Source organism: Ophidiomyces ophidiicola (assembly GCF_022830035.1).
Source record: "Ophidiomyces ophidiicola strain CBS 122913 chromosome Unknown scaffold_18, whole genome shotgun sequence".
Taxonomy (NCBI): domain Eukaryota; kingdom Fungi; phylum Ascomycota; class Eurotiomycetes; order Onygenales; family Onygenaceae; genus Ophidiomyces; species Ophidiomyces ophidiicola.
In genome coordinates this window covers 100,374-122,964 of record NW_026054658.1, presented here as the reverse complement: position 1 = coordinate 122,964, position 22,591 = coordinate 100,374, and the positions used below count along the sequence as shown (strand labels likewise).

General features: G+C 47.6%; 9 protein-coding genes across 9 annotated transcripts; 5 read left to right on the top strand and 4 right to left on the bottom strand.

Moving 5' to 3' along the window:
* Positions 1-721: 721 nt before the first annotated feature.
* Positions 722-1,353, bottom strand: LOZ57_004405 (uncharacterized protein; the record flags this gene model as incomplete). Its single annotated transcript, XM_049253448.1, has 2 exons — positions 722-1,155; positions 1,236-1,353. The coding sequence occupies 2 exons, from the start codon at positions 1,351-1,353 to the stop codon at positions 722-724; spliced, it is 552 nt and encodes a 183-aa protein (XP_049107530.1).
* Positions 1,354-2,321: 968 nt separating this feature from the next.
* On the top strand, positions 2,322-4,815 carry mlh1 (DNA mismatch repair protein Mlh1; the record flags this gene model as incomplete). Its single annotated transcript, XM_049253447.1, has 4 exons — positions 2,322-2,426; positions 2,484-2,669; positions 2,721-2,987; positions 3,043-4,815. The coding sequence occupies 4 exons, from the start codon at positions 2,322-2,324 to the stop codon at positions 4,813-4,815; spliced, it is 2,331 nt and encodes a 776-aa protein (XP_049107529.1).
* Positions 4,816-5,828: 1,013 nt separating this feature from the next.
* On the bottom strand, positions 5,829-8,200 carry PPS1 (tyrosine/serine/threonine protein phosphatase pps1; the record flags this gene model as incomplete). The annotated part of the gene is made up of 6 exons (XM_049253446.1): positions 5,829-5,958; positions 6,066-6,122; positions 6,186-6,306; positions 6,365-7,252; positions 7,307-7,393; positions 7,453-8,200. The coding sequence occupies 6 exons, from the start codon at positions 8,198-8,200 to the stop codon at positions 5,829-5,831; spliced, it is 2,031 nt and encodes a 676-aa protein (XP_049107528.1).
* A 1,543-nt stretch (positions 8,201-9,743) lies between these two features.
* Positions 9,744-13,128, bottom strand: PPM2 (tRNA methyltransferase ppm2; the record flags this gene model as incomplete). Its single annotated transcript, XM_049253445.1, has 6 exons — positions 9,744-10,187; positions 10,263-10,553; positions 10,606-12,269; positions 12,328-12,695; positions 12,767-12,984; positions 13,054-13,128. 6 exons carry the CDS (start codon positions 13,126-13,128, stop codon positions 9,744-9,746), a joined length of 3,060 nt encoding a protein of 1,019 aa, XP_049107527.1.
* A 399-nt stretch (positions 13,129-13,527) lies between these two features.
* ATG18 (autophagy protein) lies at positions 13,528-15,020 on the top strand (the record flags this gene model as incomplete). The annotated part of the gene is made up of 5 exons (XM_049253444.1): positions 13,528-13,579; positions 13,645-13,799; positions 13,862-14,021; positions 14,083-14,914; positions 14,972-15,020. 5 exons carry the CDS (start codon positions 13,528-13,530, stop codon positions 15,018-15,020), a joined length of 1,248 nt encoding a protein of 415 aa, XP_049107526.1.
* Positions 15,021-15,633: 613 nt separating this feature from the next.
* Positions 15,634-17,143, top strand: LOZ57_004400 (uncharacterized protein; the record flags this gene model as incomplete). The annotated part of the gene is made up of 3 exons (XM_049253443.1): positions 15,634-15,855; positions 15,917-15,931; positions 15,989-17,143. 3 exons carry the CDS (start codon positions 15,634-15,636, stop codon positions 17,141-17,143), a joined length of 1,392 nt encoding a protein of 463 aa, XP_049107525.1.
* Positions 17,144-17,455: 312 nt separating this feature from the next.
* On the top strand, positions 17,456-18,808 carry TRM12 (S-adenosylmethionine-dependent methyltransferase; the record flags this gene model as incomplete). Its single annotated transcript, XM_049253442.1, has 1 exon — positions 17,456-18,808. The coding sequence occupies one exon, from the start codon at positions 17,456-17,458 to the stop codon at positions 18,806-18,808; it is 1,353 nt and encodes a 450-aa protein (XP_049107524.1).
* Positions 18,809-18,987: 179 nt separating this feature from the next.
* On the bottom strand, positions 18,988-19,689 carry LOZ57_004398 (uncharacterized protein; the record flags this gene model as incomplete). Its single annotated transcript, XM_049253441.1, has 2 exons — positions 18,988-19,478; positions 19,572-19,689. 2 exons carry the CDS (start codon positions 19,687-19,689, stop codon positions 18,988-18,990), a joined length of 609 nt encoding a protein of 202 aa, XP_049107523.1.
* A 503-nt stretch (positions 19,690-20,192) lies between these two features.
* LOZ57_004397 (uncharacterized protein) lies at positions 20,193-22,214 on the top strand (the record flags this gene model as incomplete). The annotated part of the gene is made up of 1 exon (XM_049253440.1): positions 20,193-22,214. The coding sequence occupies one exon, from the start codon at positions 20,193-20,195 to the stop codon at positions 22,212-22,214; it is 2,022 nt and encodes a 673-aa protein (XP_049107522.1).
* Between the last annotated feature and the right edge of the window lie 377 nt (positions 22,215-22,591).

Here is a 22,591-nt window from a genome sequence, read left to right as displayed (position 1 = left end):
TTGCCGGCCACGCGAAGCGAACGTTTCCAGCAATTTGGCCGACAAGAATGATCAAGAGTGAGATTCCTTCGATTAGTTAACTACTCCGTACTCCGTAGTTAGTTATGTACATAAAACACGTCTTCCTTGGCCGCGCCTTGGCACGCAGGAACTTTAAATATCTTCGATTAGGTCTATTATCCTTCGTTCTGTTTCAAGCATCAAGATAAAAACGAAATCTCTATCATACATTTCAAATTTATTTCGTATTGTTCAATTCTCTTGGTGTTTTTTATACGTGTTCAAAATGTGCTGGTGAATGAGTTGCGTCTGACAAGGGCTGAGAACTAGTGTCATCGGTTCTGTGCTAATCGACCAGCTTGGATGAAGAGTAGCTAATTATTGAAAAGCTGTGATATTCACTGGCAAAGACTACGCTTAATATATTTTATTATATAGACTAGGCCCACATGCGTAAAACTACTCTGGTCTAAGGTATAGCATTTGAGCCCAAAAGCATTCACTAATGAATTCCATTAACAGTGATATGCAGTCGTATAAATGTTGTTGACGTTGGATTATAACAGATCCAAACCCAACATACTCGATATGACTACTAGGCAGCAAAAACGACACCCAACAAAAGCAAGGCTAAAAATCCTAAAAATAGGTAAAGAACTGTCATGAGAATTTTTCTTATTTTTGAGAGCAAAAAAGATAGACTTACTGGTAGTAATGCTTCTCATTGGAAGACTTTATATTTATTCTGAATTTGTTCAACATCTGTGGCCACTTCCCTGCCACTGGCATATTTCCCAGTCCAGCATTTCAGAACGATTTCTCCAAGAGGGAGATTTGTCGTGTCAGGAAAGATGCCGTCACGAAATAGAACATCCACTTCATGATCCTCTATGTTATGGTATGGCTGATTGGTGGTACAAAGTTCAAATAAAACGGATCTTAAGCCAAAAATCTCAGTCTGCACTGTCGGCTTCAAACACTTTTGCAAATCTGGATGACAGGCACGGGAGCCTGGGGCCACTTCAACCTTGCCATCATCAATTTTTGAGCCAGCAAAATCAGAGAGTTTCGCATTATTGTTCTCATCTATAAGGACATTGTGGCACCCAATGTCCAGTTGGAATACACAATTAGAATGTAAATATTGTATGCCTTCTGCAATATGTATTGACCAGCGAAAAATATTGTCAATAGGGGGAAGTTCGCCCGCGGAGCGAAAGTTCTGTAAGGCTCACGGAGTTGATACTGTAGTCGTTCCAAAACAATGCCATCCCCATAGCGCCGAATGTACTTGACAATGCGAGGATGATGCCCCAATCGTTCATATATTCTTCTCTGTCTCAACTGCGCCATAATGGTATTCACTTAAGGGGTGTTTGAGGACCGTAAAGTCATCTAGCGAAAGTACCATGCTTGATAATCCCATGCCCACAATCCTGGAAAGTCCTTTAGGGTAGTCTGAAAGGCTAGATTGCTTTGCCATCGCAAGGAATGAAACCGCAGACAAATCTTCAATGATGACCCTAGAGTAGGAGTTGTACTGTTTAGTACTGTTTTATTTGATCAATCCGAACCCGTAAACGAGGAACAGCATCACCAAAGCGTCTCAAACGAACAAAGTAAGCCGTAGGTTTCTCATGTGAGCAAATGTTCCCAATGTGTCAAGTGTGCAAAAAGGCCCATACACTCTTGAGCTCGGTCGTAGATAAAGCTGGACCAAGGCAAACCTGCATGGGTAGGAAACGGAATTACGAATAAAAAACCGGATAATCCTAGGCTTATGGTTACACAAACATTAGCCGTTGTGCCGTTCGAGATATAGCAGGAAGAGTGAGAGCAAAACGGGCGAGGCTTACTTCGCACAGGTGGTTTCCAGTAGGATACGCTACTCACTCATTCAGCAACCCAGTAGGGTCAGCATAGTTGGGTAGAATCGCGCCATTGTTGGAGGGAATCGGACGTTCGATTCAGCAATCCATACAGAGTAGTTACAGTCACAGAACTGTTATCGCAGATAACGAACCGCGTCAGTGACCTGTGCGGTTGTTCCGAGTCTTGGCGACAGTGAGGTTGCTAAACAACAAACACTAGCACCTCGCTTGCTTGTAGTACAGAGACAACATCAACTGCTGGCAGTCCAGAATTCCCGTTTTGAAGCTGCCACCCTTATGCTAAGAGCAAGTATTGCCTACACCGCGGTTCGCGGCTCATTAACTGGATTCTTCTACATTGAATAATGCGTAGTGGCGGTGCATAAATGCGTTATCCCTCCACCTAACCCCCACCAAGACCGGCACGACCAGAGTCGACCTGCTCCTCAAATGGACCAGGATAAGATGGAAATAGACAGTACTGAAGGCTCTAGGGGTGTTAAACGTACGGCAAGCGACGCCGGGTTCCAATCGCAAGCCTCAAGAAAGATACAGGTACCGAATCCTCTTGAAGGAATAATATGTATCTTGCCTGACCTTAACCGCAAATAGGCTCTGGACCAAGATGTGGTGAATAAGATAGCAGCCGGCGAAATTATCGTCGCTCCTATGCATGCATTGAAGGAATTGATTGAGAATTCCGTAGATGCTGGGGCGACCTCGGTGGAGATTCTGGTCAAAGATGGGGGTCTAAAACTCCTCCAGATCACCGATAACGGACATGGGATTGATGTTAGTGTGAGACCTTCGGCCACAACACTATGCACTCACTAATCAGAGAGCACGTAGAGCGAAGATCTGCCTATTCTCTGCGAAAGGTTCACAACATCTAAGCTCAAAACTTTTGAGGATTTGTCCACCATATCTACGTATGGTTTTCGTGGAGAGGCCTTGGCAAGCATCAGCCATATTGCGCACTTGACTGTGACTACGAAGACAGCCGGCTCTAGCTGTGCATGGAAGGCTCATTATCGAGATGGAAAACTCGTGCCTGCGAAACCCGGGCACAGTGCGGAGCCAAAGCCAACCGCGGGCCGTGGTGGAACGCAGATAACGGTATTGCAAAATCTCTCCATCTTTATATTTATTACTATTTTCTAACAATACTTAGGTGGAAGACCTGTTCTATAATGTGCCAACCAGGCGTCGCGCATTCAGATCTTCAAGTGAAGAGTACGCAAAAATTCTGGACGTTGTTGGCCGGTATGCCGTACATTGTGACGGCGTTGGTTTCTCGTGCAAGAAATATGGCGAGTCTAGCGTCAGCATGTCCACGGCGACAAACTCTAGCACCATCGACCGCATACGTCAAATTCATGGAAGCTCTGTAGCGAGTGATCTCATTTCATTTGATATCAAAGACCCTGTCTTAGGACTCCAGGTCTCAGGCCTAGCAAGCAATGCCAACTACCATTCCAAGCGTATCTCGATACTCTTGTTTATCAACCATCGATCTGTGGAATCATCTTCTATACGAAAAGCCGTTGAACAGACTTATTCGGCTTTTTTACCTAAAGGTGGGCATCCTTTCGTTTATTTGGATATTGAAATTGAACCCAACAGGGTTGATGTGAATGTCCATCCGACAAAACGGGAAGTCAACTTCCTTAATGAAGACGAAGTCATTGAAGCAATTTGCAATTCTATTAAAACCGAATTGGCCATGGTTGATTCTAGTCGTACCTTTATGACGCAAACTTTACTTCCTGGGACCCGTTCGTCAGATATATCTAATACCGACGGTCCTTCTGCATCTACGATAGATAGCAAAGTTCCACTACGGCAACTAGCGGGCTCCAAAAGAGTTTATGAGAATAATTTAGTTCGGACGGACGCGAAAATGCGGAAGATTACGTCCATGTTTCCGGTTAGTACGCCAGATCAGAGCGAGAAGCAGCAGGCGGAACCTCAGTCAGCACATGCCTATCAGTATGAACCCAGTGGTCGTGAATCAGTCAATATTCGTCTTACATCAGTAAAAAATCTTCGCTCAGTGGTTCGTTCTAGCATGCATAACAATTTAACAGAAGTATTTGCATCGCTGTCTTATGTTGGGTTGGTGGACGAGCGACGTCGCATTGCAGCAGTCCAGTCTGGTGTGAAGCTCTATCTCGTTGATTACGGAATGATCTGCAATGAGCTGTTTTATCAGATTGGTCTAACAGATTTTGGCAACTTCGGAGTAATCAACCTAGAGTCATCTCCTCGACTTGTTGACCTTCTCTCGCTCGCCACTGCTATCGAACGTGATGAACAGCATCGACTTAACAGAGCGGATAAAACGGATCAACCCACTCCGCCTACGAGTTCCGAGGGCCCAGACGCTAAAGATATCGACTTTAGCCGAGTTCCGGAGACCATAGCTGCTCATCTCATTGAGAGGAGAGAAATGCTAAACGAATACTTCTCAATCTCAATATCGGAAGACGGAAACCTCCTATCTATTCCCTTGCTATTGAAAAACTACATGCCCTCACTTGCTAAATTACCTCGCTTTTTACTTCGGCTTGGTCCATACGTTGATTGGACAAACGAAGAAGCATGTTTCCGATCGTTTCTTAGGGAACTCGCTGCGTTCTATACTCCGGAGCAGCTACCTACTCCCCCAGCCATCAACACCGTTCCAACAGACTCCAATGACCCCAGCTCACAGCAAGAGGGAAATATCTCACAACAGTCAGAAACGGGGACTAGCACTATACCCAGTTCAGAATTAAAAGAAGATTCATCAATCACCCGCCGACGAACACAATTAGCATGGATGCTGGAACATGTGCTGTTCCCAATGATAAGGTCGCGACTAGTAGCAACAGAAGATTTAGTCCGAGGAGTCGTTGAAGTTGCAGATCTCAAAGGGTTGTACAGAGTGTTTGAACGTTGTTAACCCATAGTAATAATCCCTTCCAAATATATTACCGCAACCCAGCGTAACAGGAATCCTAATATATAATTACTATTTACCCCAGAAGGTTGGGTCAATATTTTCTACTCGAGAAAACGACATTGATTCCGCTCTGACTTTTTGTTTTCTTCTTTGATGTTTCGGCTCCGTTGTTTCATTGCCCTCCATAACATCTTTTCTCAACCACAAGAGGACACGCCGCGATGCTCGATGCAATCTGACCTTTTGCTTTTGGGAAGCTCTCCATATCCTCCAGCAAAAAATGTTTTTCCCTGTATGGAAGTACACCACATTCGATATAGATAATTTTTTTTTAAATATTTTTTCGTAATTACGAATTTGATGATGATGAGGCAGAATTTTAAGGGGCAAGAATTGCTATTGAAGAAACGGAATATAAAGGCCACTGTCTTCGATTCGAAAAAAACAAAAAAAAAATAAAAAAAAAAACAAAAATGAAGAAATTAGCTACGGAGTACATATCCACGAGCGACATAGTTATTCATCCATTTCATCCATCGTCTAGTATCCTCCAACTCCAATCCCAAGAACCAGTCCCATTCCATCGGCAATCATATTCCACTGAAGTGGACAAGATGAAAAATAAAAGAAGAGGAAAGTAGTACGAAAATATAGTGGTTGGATAGGGGCAGAAGTGAATGGGCGGAAGGAAACGCGTGGCTTAATATCGACACTCTGCGGCAAGCCGTACGGAAAACGGAAAAGAGGGGAGAATGGAATGGGACGTCAAGGAAGAAGGAGGCACGGCACATTTACGAAAAACGAAAAAAGAATAGAAGAAGAAGAAGAAGAAAAAAAAGGCAACAAGACATCAACCTCAAGATATCATGAGCACATATTCTCATCAACATAGCATAGGGCATAAGACACATTAGAAAGGAAAAAATCATCATTCAAATAACATATAGAGCGAGCATATAGCAAATTTAACCCGGTGGAAAAAAAAGGCGTTAAGTAGCGTTTTATATAGAAAGTCATTGCTGCCTTGAATACGGTTTGTTCATGAGAGCGATCTCACGGGCAATTGATGTCCATTCTAAATCGCGCCGTAGAGGCTGGTTTCGCTTCTGCTGCAGATACTCGTCCCATTTGAGAAGTTCATACCTAAGAAGCGGGCATGAGTCAGTAAGGAGACAAACTACGGACTGATTTTGTGTTGGGTAGTTAATCCAAGCCATGATATCGGCTGTGGCGGAATCAAGGAAACTTACACAAAACGAAGATGTGGTTGGATGATGACATTGAGCCTTCTCGCGCGCACAAAACAACTAAAAAAAAAAAAAGTCAACATCAGCAAAATTCCACTCTGGCGGGTGCGATGGAAAACATACTATGCCCTGGGAAAGGACAACCCCAGCGACGCCATCACCTCTGCAATGCAAATGGTCGCCGATCGCGAAACACCGACGCGGCAATGAACCAGAGTGGCTGTGCCGTCGAGTTTCCCCTTTTCTACAGGAGTTGTTAATTCGAAAACTCGGCCGAACGACGGTCGAATCGATGAACTCACCAATAAATTTCAAACAACGATCCAGCTCCTTAGTGAGGGGATCTATCCCGTTGTCCTGAACGTCGTCTATCATTGTCACGCTGTCTGGGTCCCAGTTTTTGTGCTCTTCGTCAGGCCAGGATACCGGTTCGCCAATGCTCAACACCCGCTTTATACCAAGTGCACGCAGCAGCTCCGGGTTATTTGCATGGGTTAAATTGCCCAGGTACATGTACGGCAGAATTCTGCTGGGGAGCGAGCCATCCAGCCGTGACATCCAGTTGGGATCAGGTTGACTCAACAGCTTGCTCTGTGCAGCAGGACTCGAACGAAGCAATTTATGTTGGATCGTGGTTAGGAACGTGACATCCGATGGATACGCAAAAAAGTTTCGTTTTTTGTCGCAATGCAGCCTCAGCCAGGCTTCGTGAGCTGGGACTCCTTCCGCAAACATGAAATACGCTATGGCTAAGAGAGTACTCTCCGTATATCCGTCAGAACAATGAATTAGCACCTTTCGAGGAAGAGAGCTAAGAGGCGTCATTGGGATGTCTCCATCCTCGTCCGGCACTTCTATGTCGTGGGTTCTAGGCCGAGGGGAATTTGCGATGTCATAAATCCACTTGCAAGTGTGAATAATATCGGATGCTTCGACCTGGCCTAATTCAGATGCAACAATACTACCAGACGAGGGAAACTCGATACACTGTGGCCCTTTTTCTAGGAGCGTCGAGACTTTCCTGAGATACCGACAATCCGGAATAGTAGCAGCGTCGTGAGTTTCGATCATAAGATCAAACCCAGTCTTCTGCCTCGGAACAGATAGCTCCGGAGTATGACCTAGAAAAACATTCTTTGATATTTCTGATGCGCGAGACATGGTACACATTTCAACCTTTTCCCACCGGACTGGTTCGATTAGTTAGCTTGTGAGGCCTCAGGTAAGATTGAGCATATACTTACAAAAATCCATTATCCGACCATCCATTAAACCGCTGGAATTTATCGCTACAAATTCAGGGTGCTGGTCCTGAAAGTGTTGGAAAGGAGCTAAGTCCTTGTTAGTACATGAATTCGAGGGGTCGAGCGAGAGAAGGTGTTGTGCTCACTAGAAAGGATAAAGGTGTTGACGAGACGGAGTTCCTCTCCAGGATCGAATCTCTTCCTCCATGCTTCCTGCGCTGATGAAATTCGCTTTGCCAGAGATATTAACTGGGTCGGCTTCACACTGTCATCGCCATATATGACAATGTCTGAAGTGGGAGCAAGTTTGGCGGTTTGAATATGGAAATTACGGACAGAAAAGCCAACTGGTGGGTCTGCTTCCAGGAACACAGAGCCATTGATGATTTCATCAGGAGTAACGGCGCCTTTGATTTTGGATCTTGACAAGTCCCCACCGACCTTGACAATGGTTATATTCCTCAGGCACTTGGGCACACGGCGTAATGTTCTTCGGCGGGGTACGAAAAAGGCCAGCTGGAATTGGTTCTCGGGATGCAAGCCATGTAGCCACGGGAACACCTTGTTGGGGTCCGGTAATGGGCGTGTGGCTGCTTCATCAAGGGCAGCAGCCAACTGGTGCGCATCTATGGTATAAATCGAGGGATTGTCGTGTATCCTGGGGAATTTGCTGGGTGGGAACAGATATGCCTGGACGGGCTTTGTGGTCGATATGGGCTGCGAGGGGATCTTTGAGCTGGCAGGCGGCGGGCCAGCGGGACAGGCCGGAAGATGCTTGTTCGGAACGGGCGTCTGGCTTCTCGTAGCAGAGGCGCCGAGACTCAGGGCAGAGGAGAGTGGCGGCGGAGTCGAGGTGTGCGGCACTGGATGCTGTTGCACCACAATGGTCGCCATTGTTGGCGGCGAAAGCAACGGGCGGGCGAGCGTGTTCGGCAGAGAGCGAGAGGGAGCGCTTACATTCTCCGGCCGGGCGTGAGCAGGGCCGAATGCGACAGACGCAGCGTTGGGTTGTGAGGGATTCTGGCGGTCGGGGCGCGAGGACGGCCGGGGGAGGGAGAGGTGGGTGGGCAAACTGGTGACACAGAGGAGGCCGTGAAGGGCGCACAAGCAGGGCGCGAGGATCAGGCCGCGGCGGGCAGCGCATCAACAGACAGCCATTATTGTCCAACGGATTGCGGTCACGGCCAGGAGGATGCGCGGGACCAGGGCCGGGCGAGGCTGTCTGGTAATGTAGTTATAGTTAGTGGCACCAGTGGTGGTTGGATGGGCGGGGGATGGGGGGATCACGACGCCAACGCAGCCTGCGGGCGGAACTAACTAGGCGTGACGGTTAACTAACAGGTAGTTAGTTGGTGAACTAGCTTGGGCGAACTCGCTGCGGCAGTGCGGCACCACTTCGCGCTACAGCCAAGCGCACTGCAAGGATCAATTACGTCGGTAGAGGCCGGTCGAGCGGGCGTCTAGACCGTTGTTGGTGAAGCAGCTCAGCAGCCGTCAAGCAGCGCAGCACAGCGCAGCGGAGATGAGCGCCCATCGAGCACACCCGCGCTGGAGCGGGGGACGCCGGTGGACAGTGGCGGAGGTACAGTACATGGCCCCAGGCTGCCACCAGCGGCGTTTCAGGGCGACGCGGCGCCGCAGGCTCGACGCGCGCGAGGTACAGTACAAGGCTCGAGGGCAAACTACACACGCCGCGTGTTTCACCCCGCGAGACAAGCAGGTGCGACCGGGCGGACGATGCGCTGGCTCGCCCGAATCAGGAAGGATCGAATGGGCGGCCGCAGTGCAGGAAAGCGCGCGGCGACGTCGTGCCTTCCCATGGTTGGGCCTGCGCTGTTGCCCAGTCGGGAAACATCTCGCGGTGGGGGTCGGCCGTCGGTCTGGCCAACCACGGCGCGGCGGGTGGGGCACCTGGCTGCGATGGCGGGGTAATTGCCCTCCGAACAGCAAGCCCGACGAGCCCCGTGCGTGCGTGCGCGCGCGCGCGGCGAACGGCCCTGGCAAGGGAAGGACATCCTGGGAACAGCACGGCCGGGGTTCTAACGGTCGGAGTGTCTACAGGGACGCGCCAGGCTGGATACTGCAGCCACTCGTATAGATAAGAATGTCAGACTCGCACTCTATGCGGGAGGTACCGGTACTTCGAGACAGAAGCATTAGCCGATAAGCGGCCTGGTTACATCATCGTGGTTTGCAATATACAGTAACTTCGAAAAAAGGGTGTGCGCGCGTGTATCAGATATGCGTTTGTTTGTTTCAAACCCTCTCCAGATCCAGGCGCCCTCAGGCAAGGCTGCCACTAATTGGTTAGCCATGCAGATCCAAACGACCAGGAAAAAAAGAAAAGAGAGAGAGACATTCTTTTTCTCGTGTCTGGCTTGTTTCCGTGAGTTAACTAGTTTAGCTATCACCAGGGTTCCCTCGATATCGGCCGCAGTCACGTGGCCGCTTTCTCTCTGAGCTCGTCGGCGAGCCGGTCCAGATAAAACCGGGCGATGTCGCAGGGAAGACGATCAAACGAGCGCCAGATCTTCTCCACATCTCGCCGTCCTTTCTCATACGCGTGAAGATCCCGATTGCCGTACACGTCGCGGCCCGGCGAGTAGCTACTGGCCGCCAGGCTGCGGAAAAACACGTTCACGGCGACGCTGACGCCATCCGTGGGACATGCCGTGTGGAGCCAGAGCGGCGGCAGGAAGAGCACGTCGCCAGGCTTCAGGGGGGCCTCGTGTGGGGTCGTGCCGTGCGGGAAGCCGTCCTGGAAAACGTTGATCGATGAGCTTGATGCCCCCGGGGCAAAGCCAAGTTTCGAAACATCCCGGGGGGGAAAGAGGATCAGTTTCTTCGTGCCGCGGATCTGACAAAGCACGTTGGCGAGGACCTAGGGTGTTGTTGCTCAGTCAGTTCGCAAATATGGACCAGGTTTGGGGGAGAGAAGGAGGGTTGCAAGTCTCACATCATAGTGCAGCCACAAGATAACTGGTCCGGATATCCGTAGTGGCGAGCTGTGAGCGTTTTCCGAAACTAGCGATAGTTCAGCTGGTATACGGAAATCGTCGTTGAGGCCAGGAAAATCTATGGCAAGGTTCGCTGCTTGCTCCGTTGGCTTGTCGGCTGATATGGCCCGTAGATATTGTCGGCCACCTCTATCGACTTCATCAAGGAACGTTCCAAACTCCTTTGTGACGTACGAGAAGTTCTTCGCTCGAAAGTCCATATGATCTGTACCGCATTCGTGGACAACGACCTGAATATTGTTAGTCTCAGGTACTTCTTTGCTAAGGGATATATCAAAATACCTTTCGATCACCCCCAACCGCCTTTTGAAGGTACTCCTTGGTCCACAATTCAACGCATCGACCAAAATCAAGGCCCTGCAAAATAACAGGCAGACCTTTGTCCACAATTGTTCGAAACTCTTGTGGGCTACTGATTGTCATGCGGGCAACTTGCACAACCGAACCTTCGCGACTTGGTTGTGGCGTTGCCGTAATTGTTCGTGCTGGGTTTTGTTCCGAGTCGATGGCAGATTCAACGGGAAGCCATCCATTGCTAGAACTAAGAGTCGTATCTTGTAACAGCCATGTTCCACTATTCCAATAAGTTCCAAATGAAAAGCACACCGCACCTCCTCCTGCTATCAAGATTTTCTCGCTAGGTACTGGGAATGTAGAGTGGCCCGCAAGCAACGGCCTTGGACCGTTAGTATCGATTCCTACACCCGCTGATAATAGCAAAATGGAGGTATCATGCGTAGATGTTTCTGCTTGCTGACGTAGGCATTTTACATCCAACAGTAAAACCTCGTATTTCTCTGGAATACACCCACTCTGGCTGATCCCACCAATGAAAACAATATAATCTCTCAACAGATTGACGGTTGACCCGAATCTTCCCAGCCACGGATATAACGGAGTGGCAGCTGAGAGAGGCACAGAAACGTCCATCAGCATGAGCTTCATACCTGGAGAATTATCTGTCACTAATCTCCAGGTCCAGAAATCATTCAATACAACCCCTCCCTGTGACATTCCGCCACACAGTATCCCTGAGTGCCCGTCGATACTGATCAATGAAGCGCCAAAACGGGGTTGAGGTGTCGATCCCATGACGGGGAGTTCAGACCAGCCCTCTCCTTCAGACCACAGAAGGAATTGCCCCAGAACATTACCAGCCCCCGACTTCCCTCCAAAAAGAAGTACTCTTTGGCCATCCACATTCACTGTAGTGGTGGAGTGCCGGAAGCATGCAGTGGGAAGACTGTCGACCTGACTCCATTTTTCGCCTGATTTAAGCCAGCAATCACCAAATGCCGCCGTTGGCGAAGCTCTGCCACCGCTTATCATGCTGCCATTATTAAGAAGCACGGATGAATGGCACATCCGTGCCAGCATTGTTGTTGGAGGTAGGTCGTGGATCGAATGACGAGCCTCTGTGTCGCTATAAACTTGAGTTGACGGGAGACGGGTCTGGAGGCCTAAGCCACCATGCACACCAGCCAGGTTCTTTTCTACAGGAACGATGGCTCCAAAACGTCTTTGTGCGTTAAACCTTGGCGGACATTGAGATACCAGACTCAGCCCAATGTTGGAGCCATTGACGTCTAGTGGCTCCTTCGAATCGGCGTTGGCGTCTGAACGCTTGGTAGATGCGATAAGTAAAAAATAGTGCGATGCAAAGAGCGCGAATTCCTCCCATTCATCAAAGGCTTCAAAACTGTCGAGTGACGTCCTTTGCTTCTCAGATAGGAATTGCGAATCGCTCCATAACACCCATAAATTATTTGCCTTTGCATGAGCCCAGCCGACGCTGAGAAACCGTTGTTCTTGCTGCCGCATTGAAGGGTATTCATGGATAGAGTAAAGAGGAGTTCGTAGCTTTTGAAAATGATTCATCATCGTTTTGGCAAAGGGGTGATCTGGGCCGTCAGGGAAATATTGCTCAAGAAGGCAGAACTGGCTATCTTCCAGTTGTCAGTCTATGTCAAATCCGAAAGAAATTGATATCATATCTGTCATTACCATTACTTAATGTCGATGCCCACTGAAGCAGGGCATCTGCGGATTTAACATCCATATAAGTCAGAGACACTTCTGCAGTGCAAAGTATAGAATATTTAGCAATAGAACCAAGCTCAGACCTCAATGCAGCCTCTAGTTTTGCAAGTTCGCCCAAATCGCATCCGATCCCAATATACTCCTTACTACGTATGAGCGTGGGGCTATCTTCCGCGGGGTAGTCAGTGTTGGACAGCAGAGAATTGAGGGCAGAGGTATTTCGGATTGCATCGCGTTTTTCGAGCATAAGTTTATGGTAGTCGATATCGATAAAGCGCACATGTCGACAAAACTCTGGCGCACGGGTTAGAAATTGAAATGGCAATGGATCACTACAAATGGATAATATGGGTTAGTTTGAGAAGACCATGGGACTTTCAAAGAATTGCTGTCTACTACATACAAGCCGCAGCCTAGATTTAAAATAATTTTTGGGCGATCTGAATATTCCTGCAGAAAAGTTTTCACGGTGTGTTCAATGGCGTACATCCGCAGCCAGTATCCTCGATTGATCAGCGGAGATCTTCGCTGCCGTTTCTTCACAAAATACCGGATAAAATGCGGTTCGGGAAAGTAGAGCTGTTCTACACTTCTTTTGGATACAATGCTACTTCCATTTGTCTATAAAGGACCATCTGTAAGTATTTGTTTGGAATCTGTGGGAGTAAAAAAAGAATAAGAGCAGCATACCCCCATCACCAATCCCTTCTCCAGCTCTGTTTTAGCGCCGGATTGCTCCCTGGCCGGACATTTTGACCGGGACATCTTCCCCCAGAAACAGGCGAGCGCGGGTTCCTCTGTGCATCTGTTATGTAGAGCCTCAGTCATGACGAATTTCCTTATCGCTGATGCCAAGCCGTTGCCACCCTCGTGTGGCCCGTGCGAGCCAGCGTCATTTGTCGACAGACGCTGAACGTTGCAGCCGCCAACGAATCGCTTCCCAGGCCCCCTCTGGCCCTGCATACTACTTTTTTTTTCTCCGGGTCCTCCTGCGCTTATCAACCAACGCTCATGCTTGCGATGAGCGCCTGAGTGCTCTGAGAGGAGGTATCTGGCGCGGAGTACACTCCAATCCTCCTTGTATAGCCCTACATCTACCTACGTTTTGAATACCTACTTGAACCAGACCTTGCTCGTTTCGTTGCTTTACTGCCGTCACTCAATATGACGATGAATTTTGTGACGTTCAACCAGGACTACAGCTACCTAGCTGTCGGTATGTTCGATAGATGCCGGCCCAACTTGATGACTGTGTTCCGTTCTGATTCGCATTGCTTAAAGGCACCTCCAAGGGATTTCGAATATTTACAACAGATCCTTTCGGCAAAAGCTATGAGACGAGAGAAGGAAATATCGCAATTCTGGAGATGCTCTTCTCTACTTCCCTGGTCACTCTTATTCTCTCTCCCCGAAGACTACAGATAATGAATACTAAGGTAACGCGTGCGATTACTGTCTGAAATACATATTTATCAGCTAACTGCTGGAATTTCTGTAGCGACAGTCCGTGATTTGTGAACTTACTTTTCCAACAACTGTTTTAGCCATTAGGTTGAACCGAAAACGGCTTGTCATTGTATTGGAGGGCCAGATCTATATCTACGACATTAAAACGATGAAACTTGTGTATACGATTGAAACATCACCTAATCCCAACGGTAGTTTTTCTTCGGAATGCATGCGATCATGTTTTTTTTTTGCTAACAACTATCCCTGTAGCAATATGTGCCCTCGCTCCATCTGATGATAACTGCTATCTCGCCTATCCTCTTCCCCAGAAGGCCCCACCGCCCAATTTTGTCCCGGTGTCCCATGCTCCTCCGGCGAACTCTCACATCCCACCCACAAGCGGCGAGGTACTGATATTTGACGCACGTAAGCTTGAGGCGGTAAATGTAGTAGAGGCACACAAGTCCCCCTTGTCGTTCCTAGCAATAAATAACGACGGCACGCTTCTTGCAACTGCGTCCGATAAGGGAACGATTATTCGCGTCTTCTCGGTTCCCGCTGCGCATAAATTATTTCAGTTCAGAAGAGGCTCTATGCCGTCTCGAATATTCAGCATGTCTTTCAATATTACATCCACCTTATTATGTGTCTCATCCGCAACCGAAACAATCCATATTTTTAAACTCGGAGACAAACAGCAACAAAAGCCAGGATCATCAAAAAATAGCCCTACTCGCGCATCAAGCCGCAGATCCAGTGCTGAATCTGCTGTGGGACCGTCAAGTTCCGATATATCGGCGCGCAGGCACAATGGAACTTTCATGGGAATGATTCGACGCACTTCTCAGAGTGTAGGGACTTCTTTTGTGGCGACTGTTGGCGGCTATTTACCAAAGGGTGTTACGGAGATGTGGGAACCTGAACGAGATTTCGCTTGGATTAAACTCCCTAAGACCGGTAAAGGCACAGACCCGATCAGAAGCGTCGTTGCGATGAGCAGAAATACACCCCAGGTAATGGTGGTGACGAGCGAAGGCAACTTCTACGTCTTTAATATCGATCTGTCCAACGGTGGGGAGGGAACATTAGTCAAACAATACTCGTAAGTTTACCTGCTTACCAGTGTTGCCTCTATGATTGTACTGATACATTTCTCTAGGGTGCTTGACTCTAGTGACGGACTCAGTACAGCCGGAGTGGATTATTAACAGAGCAAATTCATCCATGTTATTGTTCCCAAGGAGTGTTGCGGCGTTTTCACAGTGCATTGGCAGCGATCAGCTTCTTGATTTTTAAGAGGAACAGGTTGGCAGTAATAAGTGCATATCTTGTAGGGTTATTTTACTGGCATTTCTATATACATCTGAGAGTAATATTGTAATAATAACTACCGAGATTCTTGCATCCAAAACACAAGTTCATCGGAAGATAAAAAAAACGCCAATCGGACGGATCATGCGTTGCTCAACGTCGAGAAAAACCAGCCCCGAGAGTCGCGAGCATTTACCCCGAAGGCGAGCCTACATACAGGAGGACAGGTGTTTGTTTCAGGTTCGGAGGTGGCTTAGAGAGCGGCGGGCAGCGTGGACAGCGTTTTACGAGGAAGAAATGGAGCCGATCAACAGAGCTAGAAAATGCCTAGAGGGTCACGGAACCCTCGCTTGTCCCAGATTCCAAAAGATTCCGAAGAAGACACATTTCCTGGCTCCTGGATAGCCGGCATACTTGTTTGCTATAAATGTGGCCTCGCACGGCTTGAAACCGGATTTTTTCGATCCAACTTCCAATGAGGGAAACGCCATCAGCACGACAACGGCAACGATGGAGCTCCAGCCAACCGCAACTAGAAACAGCCGGCGGGCAGACCAGATGGAATCTGGCAATGCGTCCTTAAGCAGCTTGAGACGCAATGAAGAACAGCCCGTACCGTCCACGGCGGCCGGCATATCGGAGACATGGAAATATCCTAGAATCAATTTGTGGCGGTTCCTCGCGTCGAACTACAGTTTTATCATTCTTGGTATGAACGATGCTGCTTACGGTGTAAGTCCTTGGAGCACACGATACCATGAAAGATGCGTTTATCCTGACTGATGTTCTTTAGGCCCTAATTCCTTACGTGAGTGTTATTCCAGCTGCCAATTGCAGCCAGCTTAGTCTCTAATTTAACGTATAGCTGGAATCATATTACAATGTCTCCTATACGGTTATCTCCTTAATCTTTCTATCCCCCCTTGTGGGCTATGTGACGTCGGCCTCGATTAACAACATGATCCATGTTAAGTTTGGGCAGCGAGGCGTCGCCATGTTAAGCCCTGGAGCACATCTGATTGCTTATATGATCATATGCTTGCACCCTCCATTTCCAGTTCTAGTCCTTGCTTTTATATTTGCTGGATTTGGCAATGGCCTTGCAGATGCTGCATGGAACGCCTGGGTTGGTGGTATGGCCAATACTAATGAACTACTGGGTATTTTACATGCCTTTTATGGCCTGGGTGCAACATTGGCTCCTACTATTGCTACCAGTTTGATAACAAAGGCTCACTGGAAATGGTTTGAGTTTTACTATTTGGTTGTGGGTGCTGCATTTCTCGAAATGGTATTCCTGACCTCAGCCTTTTGGACAGCATCGGGGGCAAAATACCGGGCTGAGCACCCGCCAACTACGAACGCTGAATTTGAAGTGCCCTCAGAGTCGACAGTGAAACTTCATAGGGCTCTCAACCGGATATTCGGAAACAGTCAGACTATAGAAGCATTGAAGAATAAAGTTACTTGGATATGCAGTATCTTTATTTCTATTTATGCCGGCGCGGAGGTTGGATTAGGAGGTTGGATTGTGACTTTCATGATTAACATCCGACATGGGAGCGCCTTTGCGTCTGGCATGAGTGCAACTGGTTTCTGGCTAGGCCTTACGGTAGGCCGTGTGATACTAGGCTTTGTCACTCCCCGTCTTTTTCGTTCCGAAAAGCACGCTGTCGTGGCCTACCTTCTCTGTGCCATTGCCCTGGAGCTACTCTTCTGGCTCGTGCCGCAATTCTACGTATCGGCGGTGATGGTGTCATTCCTTGGGTTCTTTCTGGGCCCACTGTTTCCGATTGCTATTGTTGCTGCAACGAAACTTCTGCCAAAGCATATGCATGTATCAGCGATTGGCTTTGCCGCGGCGATTGGATCCTCAGGATCTACGGCGTTCCCATTTGCTGTTGGTGCGATTGCCCAAGAAAAAGGCGTTCAGATATTGCAACCATTTATACTGGCGGTATTGGTGGCATGTCTGGGGATTTGGTTGTTTTTACCAAGCCTGTCGAAGAAAAGGCAGTAGATATAGAGCTGTATTATCTTGCCTTTAAACGGAATTTATGCGAACTGCATTCAATGACAAATTTCTAGGGCATTGTGGCCCCGAATAAAGCAGATAATAATATGTAGTAAATAGTCAGTAATCGTATTTTTGTGATTATTGGTTGTTGTGGCTGAATATAAAATTTGATCAGACTGCCCTCGATACTAAGCTATTTACTTCTTGGTGGGTGAAAATCTCAACTACAAACAAATCTAAGAATGCCCACTAAGTACGCTTGGCCGCCACTTCAATAGGTCATTTTTATCCAAGGATCTTAAGTTCACCCTGGCCATGTCTGAAGTGCCACAAGGAGAGAAGTTGGGAAGCCCAAATTGTGCAGGCGGTAAAAGGGAGTCGAAATCGAAGAGTGGTAAAGATTTGAAACTAGAAAGGAAACGAAAGCCTTGCGCAAATCCACTGCAACGCGGAATCGAGGAATTTATTATCTCCCAAGTTCCTCTCTCTTTGATTGAGGATCATTTTATCAATCTGTCGGATTTGACATGTTCCCTCCCAAAACGCTACACTGTATACCCCCCTCTGCTACTTTTACCACAGAACACCTTCACTTCCAACCACCACTGGGAAAGATTAATAGCAATCTTGGATAAAGAACTCTTACAAGCGTTATGTCAATGCATTGTGAAATCATTTTCAGCCCAAGGAGTTACACATGTCGCACTAAATGCCCCTATTGCACTTGAAAAACGAGATACGAAAGAAGAAAATCGAATGCGGAGCCCCGCAGGCGTAGTGCCACTCTATGGTGATTATGGACATCTACCAACTCATTCTAACGCTGAAAGAGAGGAGAACCCTACGCCCTCAGATCTACAATCAGCATTCTGGGTCCGTACAGTACAGAATTCAGGTATTATTCAAGTTTGGGCGCCGCTGTTCTCAATGTTCAGCAGGGGTAATATTGTCGAGAAAGCACGAATCCTCGGCGCCGAATCCAACTTCGAGGGGCTTACAGATACAGAATTGCGCCAAAACTTGAAAGATGTTGCTGTTGTTGATATGTATGCGGGAATTGGATACTTTGTATTCTCGTACCTGAAAAGGGGTATTGGGCGGGTATGGGCGTGGGAGTTGAATGGATGGTCAATCGAGGGGCTCAAAAGAGGATGCGAGGCCAATGGTTGGGGCTTTAAATGCTTGCGAATTGACACATTGGGGAAGTTGAGTGGTCTCGAGGAGCTGATAGAGCGCCTAAGCGATGAGGACCGAGTTGTGGCATTTCATGGCAGTAATGAATATGCTGTGCCAATTTTGTCGCAGGCGAAAGAAATGTTGGAGAGGAAGCAAGCTTGGAAATGCATTCGACATGTGAACCTTGGTTTATTACCTACTTCCAAAGGATCCTGGGACGGAGCAGCGCGGATATTGGATCGTCAGAGCCAGGGATGGATTCACGTACACGAAAATGTTGATACTCCAAGTATCGATAAGAGACGGGAGGAAATTGCGAATGATATCAAGTCCCTAGTGTGTTCAGCTCGAAACATACAGCCGGCAACGGCCTTGCATTCAATAACATGCCGCCATGTGGAAAACGTCAAGACCTATGCTCCGGGGGTTATGCACTGCGTCTTTGATATTCATGTGCCACCGGTGACATCTATGGCAATCTCTGAAGAATAGTTACAAAACTCGCTTGAAATACTGGACTCATTAAAGCCAAAGTGAAAGCACCGACATGAGTCGGGAAAAGAAATCCATACCGCTTGGTGCAGCGAAGAAATTACATAATGAAAGTTCTTCCAAAGCGGTGTATTACGGCGCTTATCATATCACATAAACGTTTTGCTTAGCTCACAGTATCAGGAGGTTTCAGACCTTCGAAACTTTGAAGGAATGTTTTCCTCCACTATTGGTTTCATTTGCAGTTGATCAAGCTTCTTTTGGGCATCTTCTTCGTGATCATGCTTCTTGAAATGTTCGATGTCTTCTGGGTGTGTTAGATCCTCGGGCCGCGCATTGTCGCCATGGAATTTCTCAAAATGGTGAATTTCATATTCATATTCCATATCTCCATGGTGGCCTGGACCTACGCCGAAATCTGGAAGCTTGCGGCCCTCTTTGGATAGTCTCATCCATTCGTCTTGTGTGATTAAGCCAGTCTTGTGTGGGTCGAATATCGCAAAAACTTCGAGTAGAATTTGCCTTTTTCGGTCTTCTGGCAAATGGGAATTGGATTCATCATCAAGACCGTAGGTCCGACGCACTTCGTCTTGAGTCCAGGCGCCGGAGTTATCGTAGTCGTGAAGGGCGAAGAATGATCCGGCATCGAAATTCGAGATATGGTGCTCCTCTGAAGGCGGGATGGTTAGTTCGGATCCCTTGAGAAGCACAAAACTTTCACTGTCACTCTAGCACACACCAGGATAGATAATTCAGCCCGTACCTATCATATGTCGCGTAGACCAGTCAAGGTTCGCGTCTGGGGGCACGTCGGGCACATGCGCCAATGCGAATGGAACGGCCGCCAGTGATGATACTAAAAAATGCTTTATGGATACCATTCTGAAAAATGGCGGGCAAGTAATTGGCCTGGTAAAGAGGAACTTCAATCAAGTTTAAGCCATCTGTCCTTCCAAGTGATCGTATATTTCCAGGTTGACAGAATGCTACCTGAGTTTGCACTGTTTGCTTCTGGTGGTCTATTCTGACATAAGCATGGGTGGAAAGTTCCCACGAGAAAAAGCACCGGGCCAACATCGACACATGTGCGATGCACTCTATGCCGCTGATGCTCTAATGTGATTGATTCTAACTTCTACGATCCTCGAATGAATTGCGCCATCGCAAAGTTTTAACTATATCAGATCTCCGCCCCCGCTCCCGCCGCTCCGACCACCATGCAACAAACATACAACTAACCATGCAAAACCTCTGGATACGGTCCGGCTCCTCAACCTGTACGTGCCGTTGCATATCCTGCCTAAGCACCGGATCCAATGCTGTCTCCGGTAGAGCTACCGTATCGCCAAGCAGGAGACGTCTCCTGCTCGGCAATTCCGTTACTATGTTTTATTCCAGTATTTTCGTCACTGCAATGATGCTCGATGCAAAGTCCAAACAAGAACGACGGCGTGAACGGGAGAAGCAGATTGAGGCGGTGAAAGCCGAAGTACTGGAGTTGAAAGAGGAGGAAATGCGCATATTGCAGACGTTATCGCGCCGATGGAAACCAGCCTTTCGCGGCCCTCGTTTAACAAGCCGGCATTATAGCACGCTCAATGATCCTGCAATGCAGTATAGACGATACCAGGATCTTGCATCAAGATCGGCAGAACTGCGGAACCGTGACGATGGTTCCGCTGGACCACATGCGTCTGATCCTGGGGATATGGATGTTAGAGAGGACCCAACTGACCTTGGGTTTCAAGAGATCGAGTTATCCCCCTTAAAAAGGAGAGCTCTTCAGACGCTGGCTATGAAAATGCTGGGATTGAGGCTGTTATTGCGGCCTTCTATAGCCCATTCGTATGGATCGATCAGAAAGAATGACACTTACGAGTCAGTAACCCGAAATTTAAGCGTGGAAATGCTACTTAGTGAGCTAGAAAAGATACGAAAACGGATCTTTGAGCTTAAACACTCCTCAAACGCCCCTTATCTGGATATTTGTGGAGATATTACACTTGAAGAGCAGGAGGTTTTGGAGAGGGAAAGGGATGCAATGACATATGAGTTTCAGAAACTTTTTGGCTTATACGAACAGGGGCGCCTTTCGTTGGACGGGCTGGCTCTCAGAGTTTCAGAACTTTTGATATCGTCACAGGAACCTCTCTCACCCCGGGCCATCGAAATACTAATTACCAGCTTTAGCCGTGCCCAACTCAATGACATGGTGAAGATGGTCATGGATTCTCTTTTCACAAACACATTTCTTTTAACAGTCCCCATTATTGTTTCCTCTTTAAATTGGTTCAACAAAACCAAGGACTTGAGTGGGTTTGATCAATTTTTAAAAATCCTGCTAAGCCCCAATCCATTTGTTAATATTCATTTGCGCTGGGGCATAGCGAAGGTTGGCGGACTTGAAATTGCCGTGCCTCCGAATTCGACGCCGAATCCCTTTATCCTCAATTCTCTCATTTCCTGTGCTCTATGTTTTGACCAGCCTCAACGAGCGGATGCGTGGCTTGATACCCTCAGGGCCATAGGGTTCAATGACACAGTTCCCGTATTAGGTGCTTACCTACGCTACCATTCATTTCACGCCGACTGGAGAAAAGGGCGGCATGTTTTGATGCGAGTAATTTTTTATCTTTTATCCAGCAAAAATCACCCCGTACATGAGATAGAGCGGCTGGTTCTATACATGATAATATTATGTGAATGCTGTGGCCGGAAGCAAGTTTCTGATTCGATTATCGCCGCTGCTGTATCCTCTGGCATCAGGTGGCAGCGATCGAAAACTCCACGAGACGCACGGCCGGTGTTATTATGGGCAGCTCGGAAATGGCGAGATGCAAGCATTTACTCAGTCGATGGTTTAGACAATCTTTCTCCTGGAGAAAAATATGTTGAATTTGCCCGGAAAATCGAACCGTTGATTCGAGAGGCTGCCGAAGAATTTATCCCGGATGACGATTTGACACTACAAAGATTAAGATTAGAGGAGAGCTTTAATATGAAATATTACAAATTAATATCTAACGAAGGAGACAAATCTCACCAACCTGTGTCCTCGAAAGACCCGAACGAACAGCCAAGAGATGACATAGAGTCAACTAAAGCCGAATTGAAGAAACTGCAGGGTATGGTTAATCTCCAGAATGCTGTCATTGCAAAGTTAGAAGGCTACATATTAGATCGGCCAGAGATGCGTGGTGCCGGGGCCCAATCATCGCATGGAAGGTCTGAAAATGGTGCGATTCATCACAAAAGCCGAACCTCCGATAATCGATCGCCAGACAAACGATATCGATTGGTATCTATTTTCAATAGCGGGGATACAGCTATGGAAAGACTGGACGAAGATGAAGCGAAACACCCTCGCGTAACCGTTAACGATATAGAAGAGGGCGCAATTGCATGATTTCGACTGTTGAGACCTCGACTTACCTTTAGAGTCACAATTTTCTCCTCTTTCTAAGGGAATCCTTTTCTGTAACAATACTGATGTTGTTTTCCGTCGGATCATCCACGCTCCTGCTTGCATCTCTGTGTTCATAACGTTTGCTGGTACTCCGTATTGTCTTATGCATACTTGGGCTGGGGCGCCGGTGGTTCTTGACATCGACAATATGACAGCATCTCATGATCATTTGTTTTGTACATACATAGAAAGTGATACATCTTTGGAAACAATAAAACCCGACTTAACTTAAGGAGTACGGTGTTACTACCATGTTTCTGCTAATTTTATAGGGAAATCGGATAGCAGACTACTCGTCTTGCGGACGAAGACTGTTG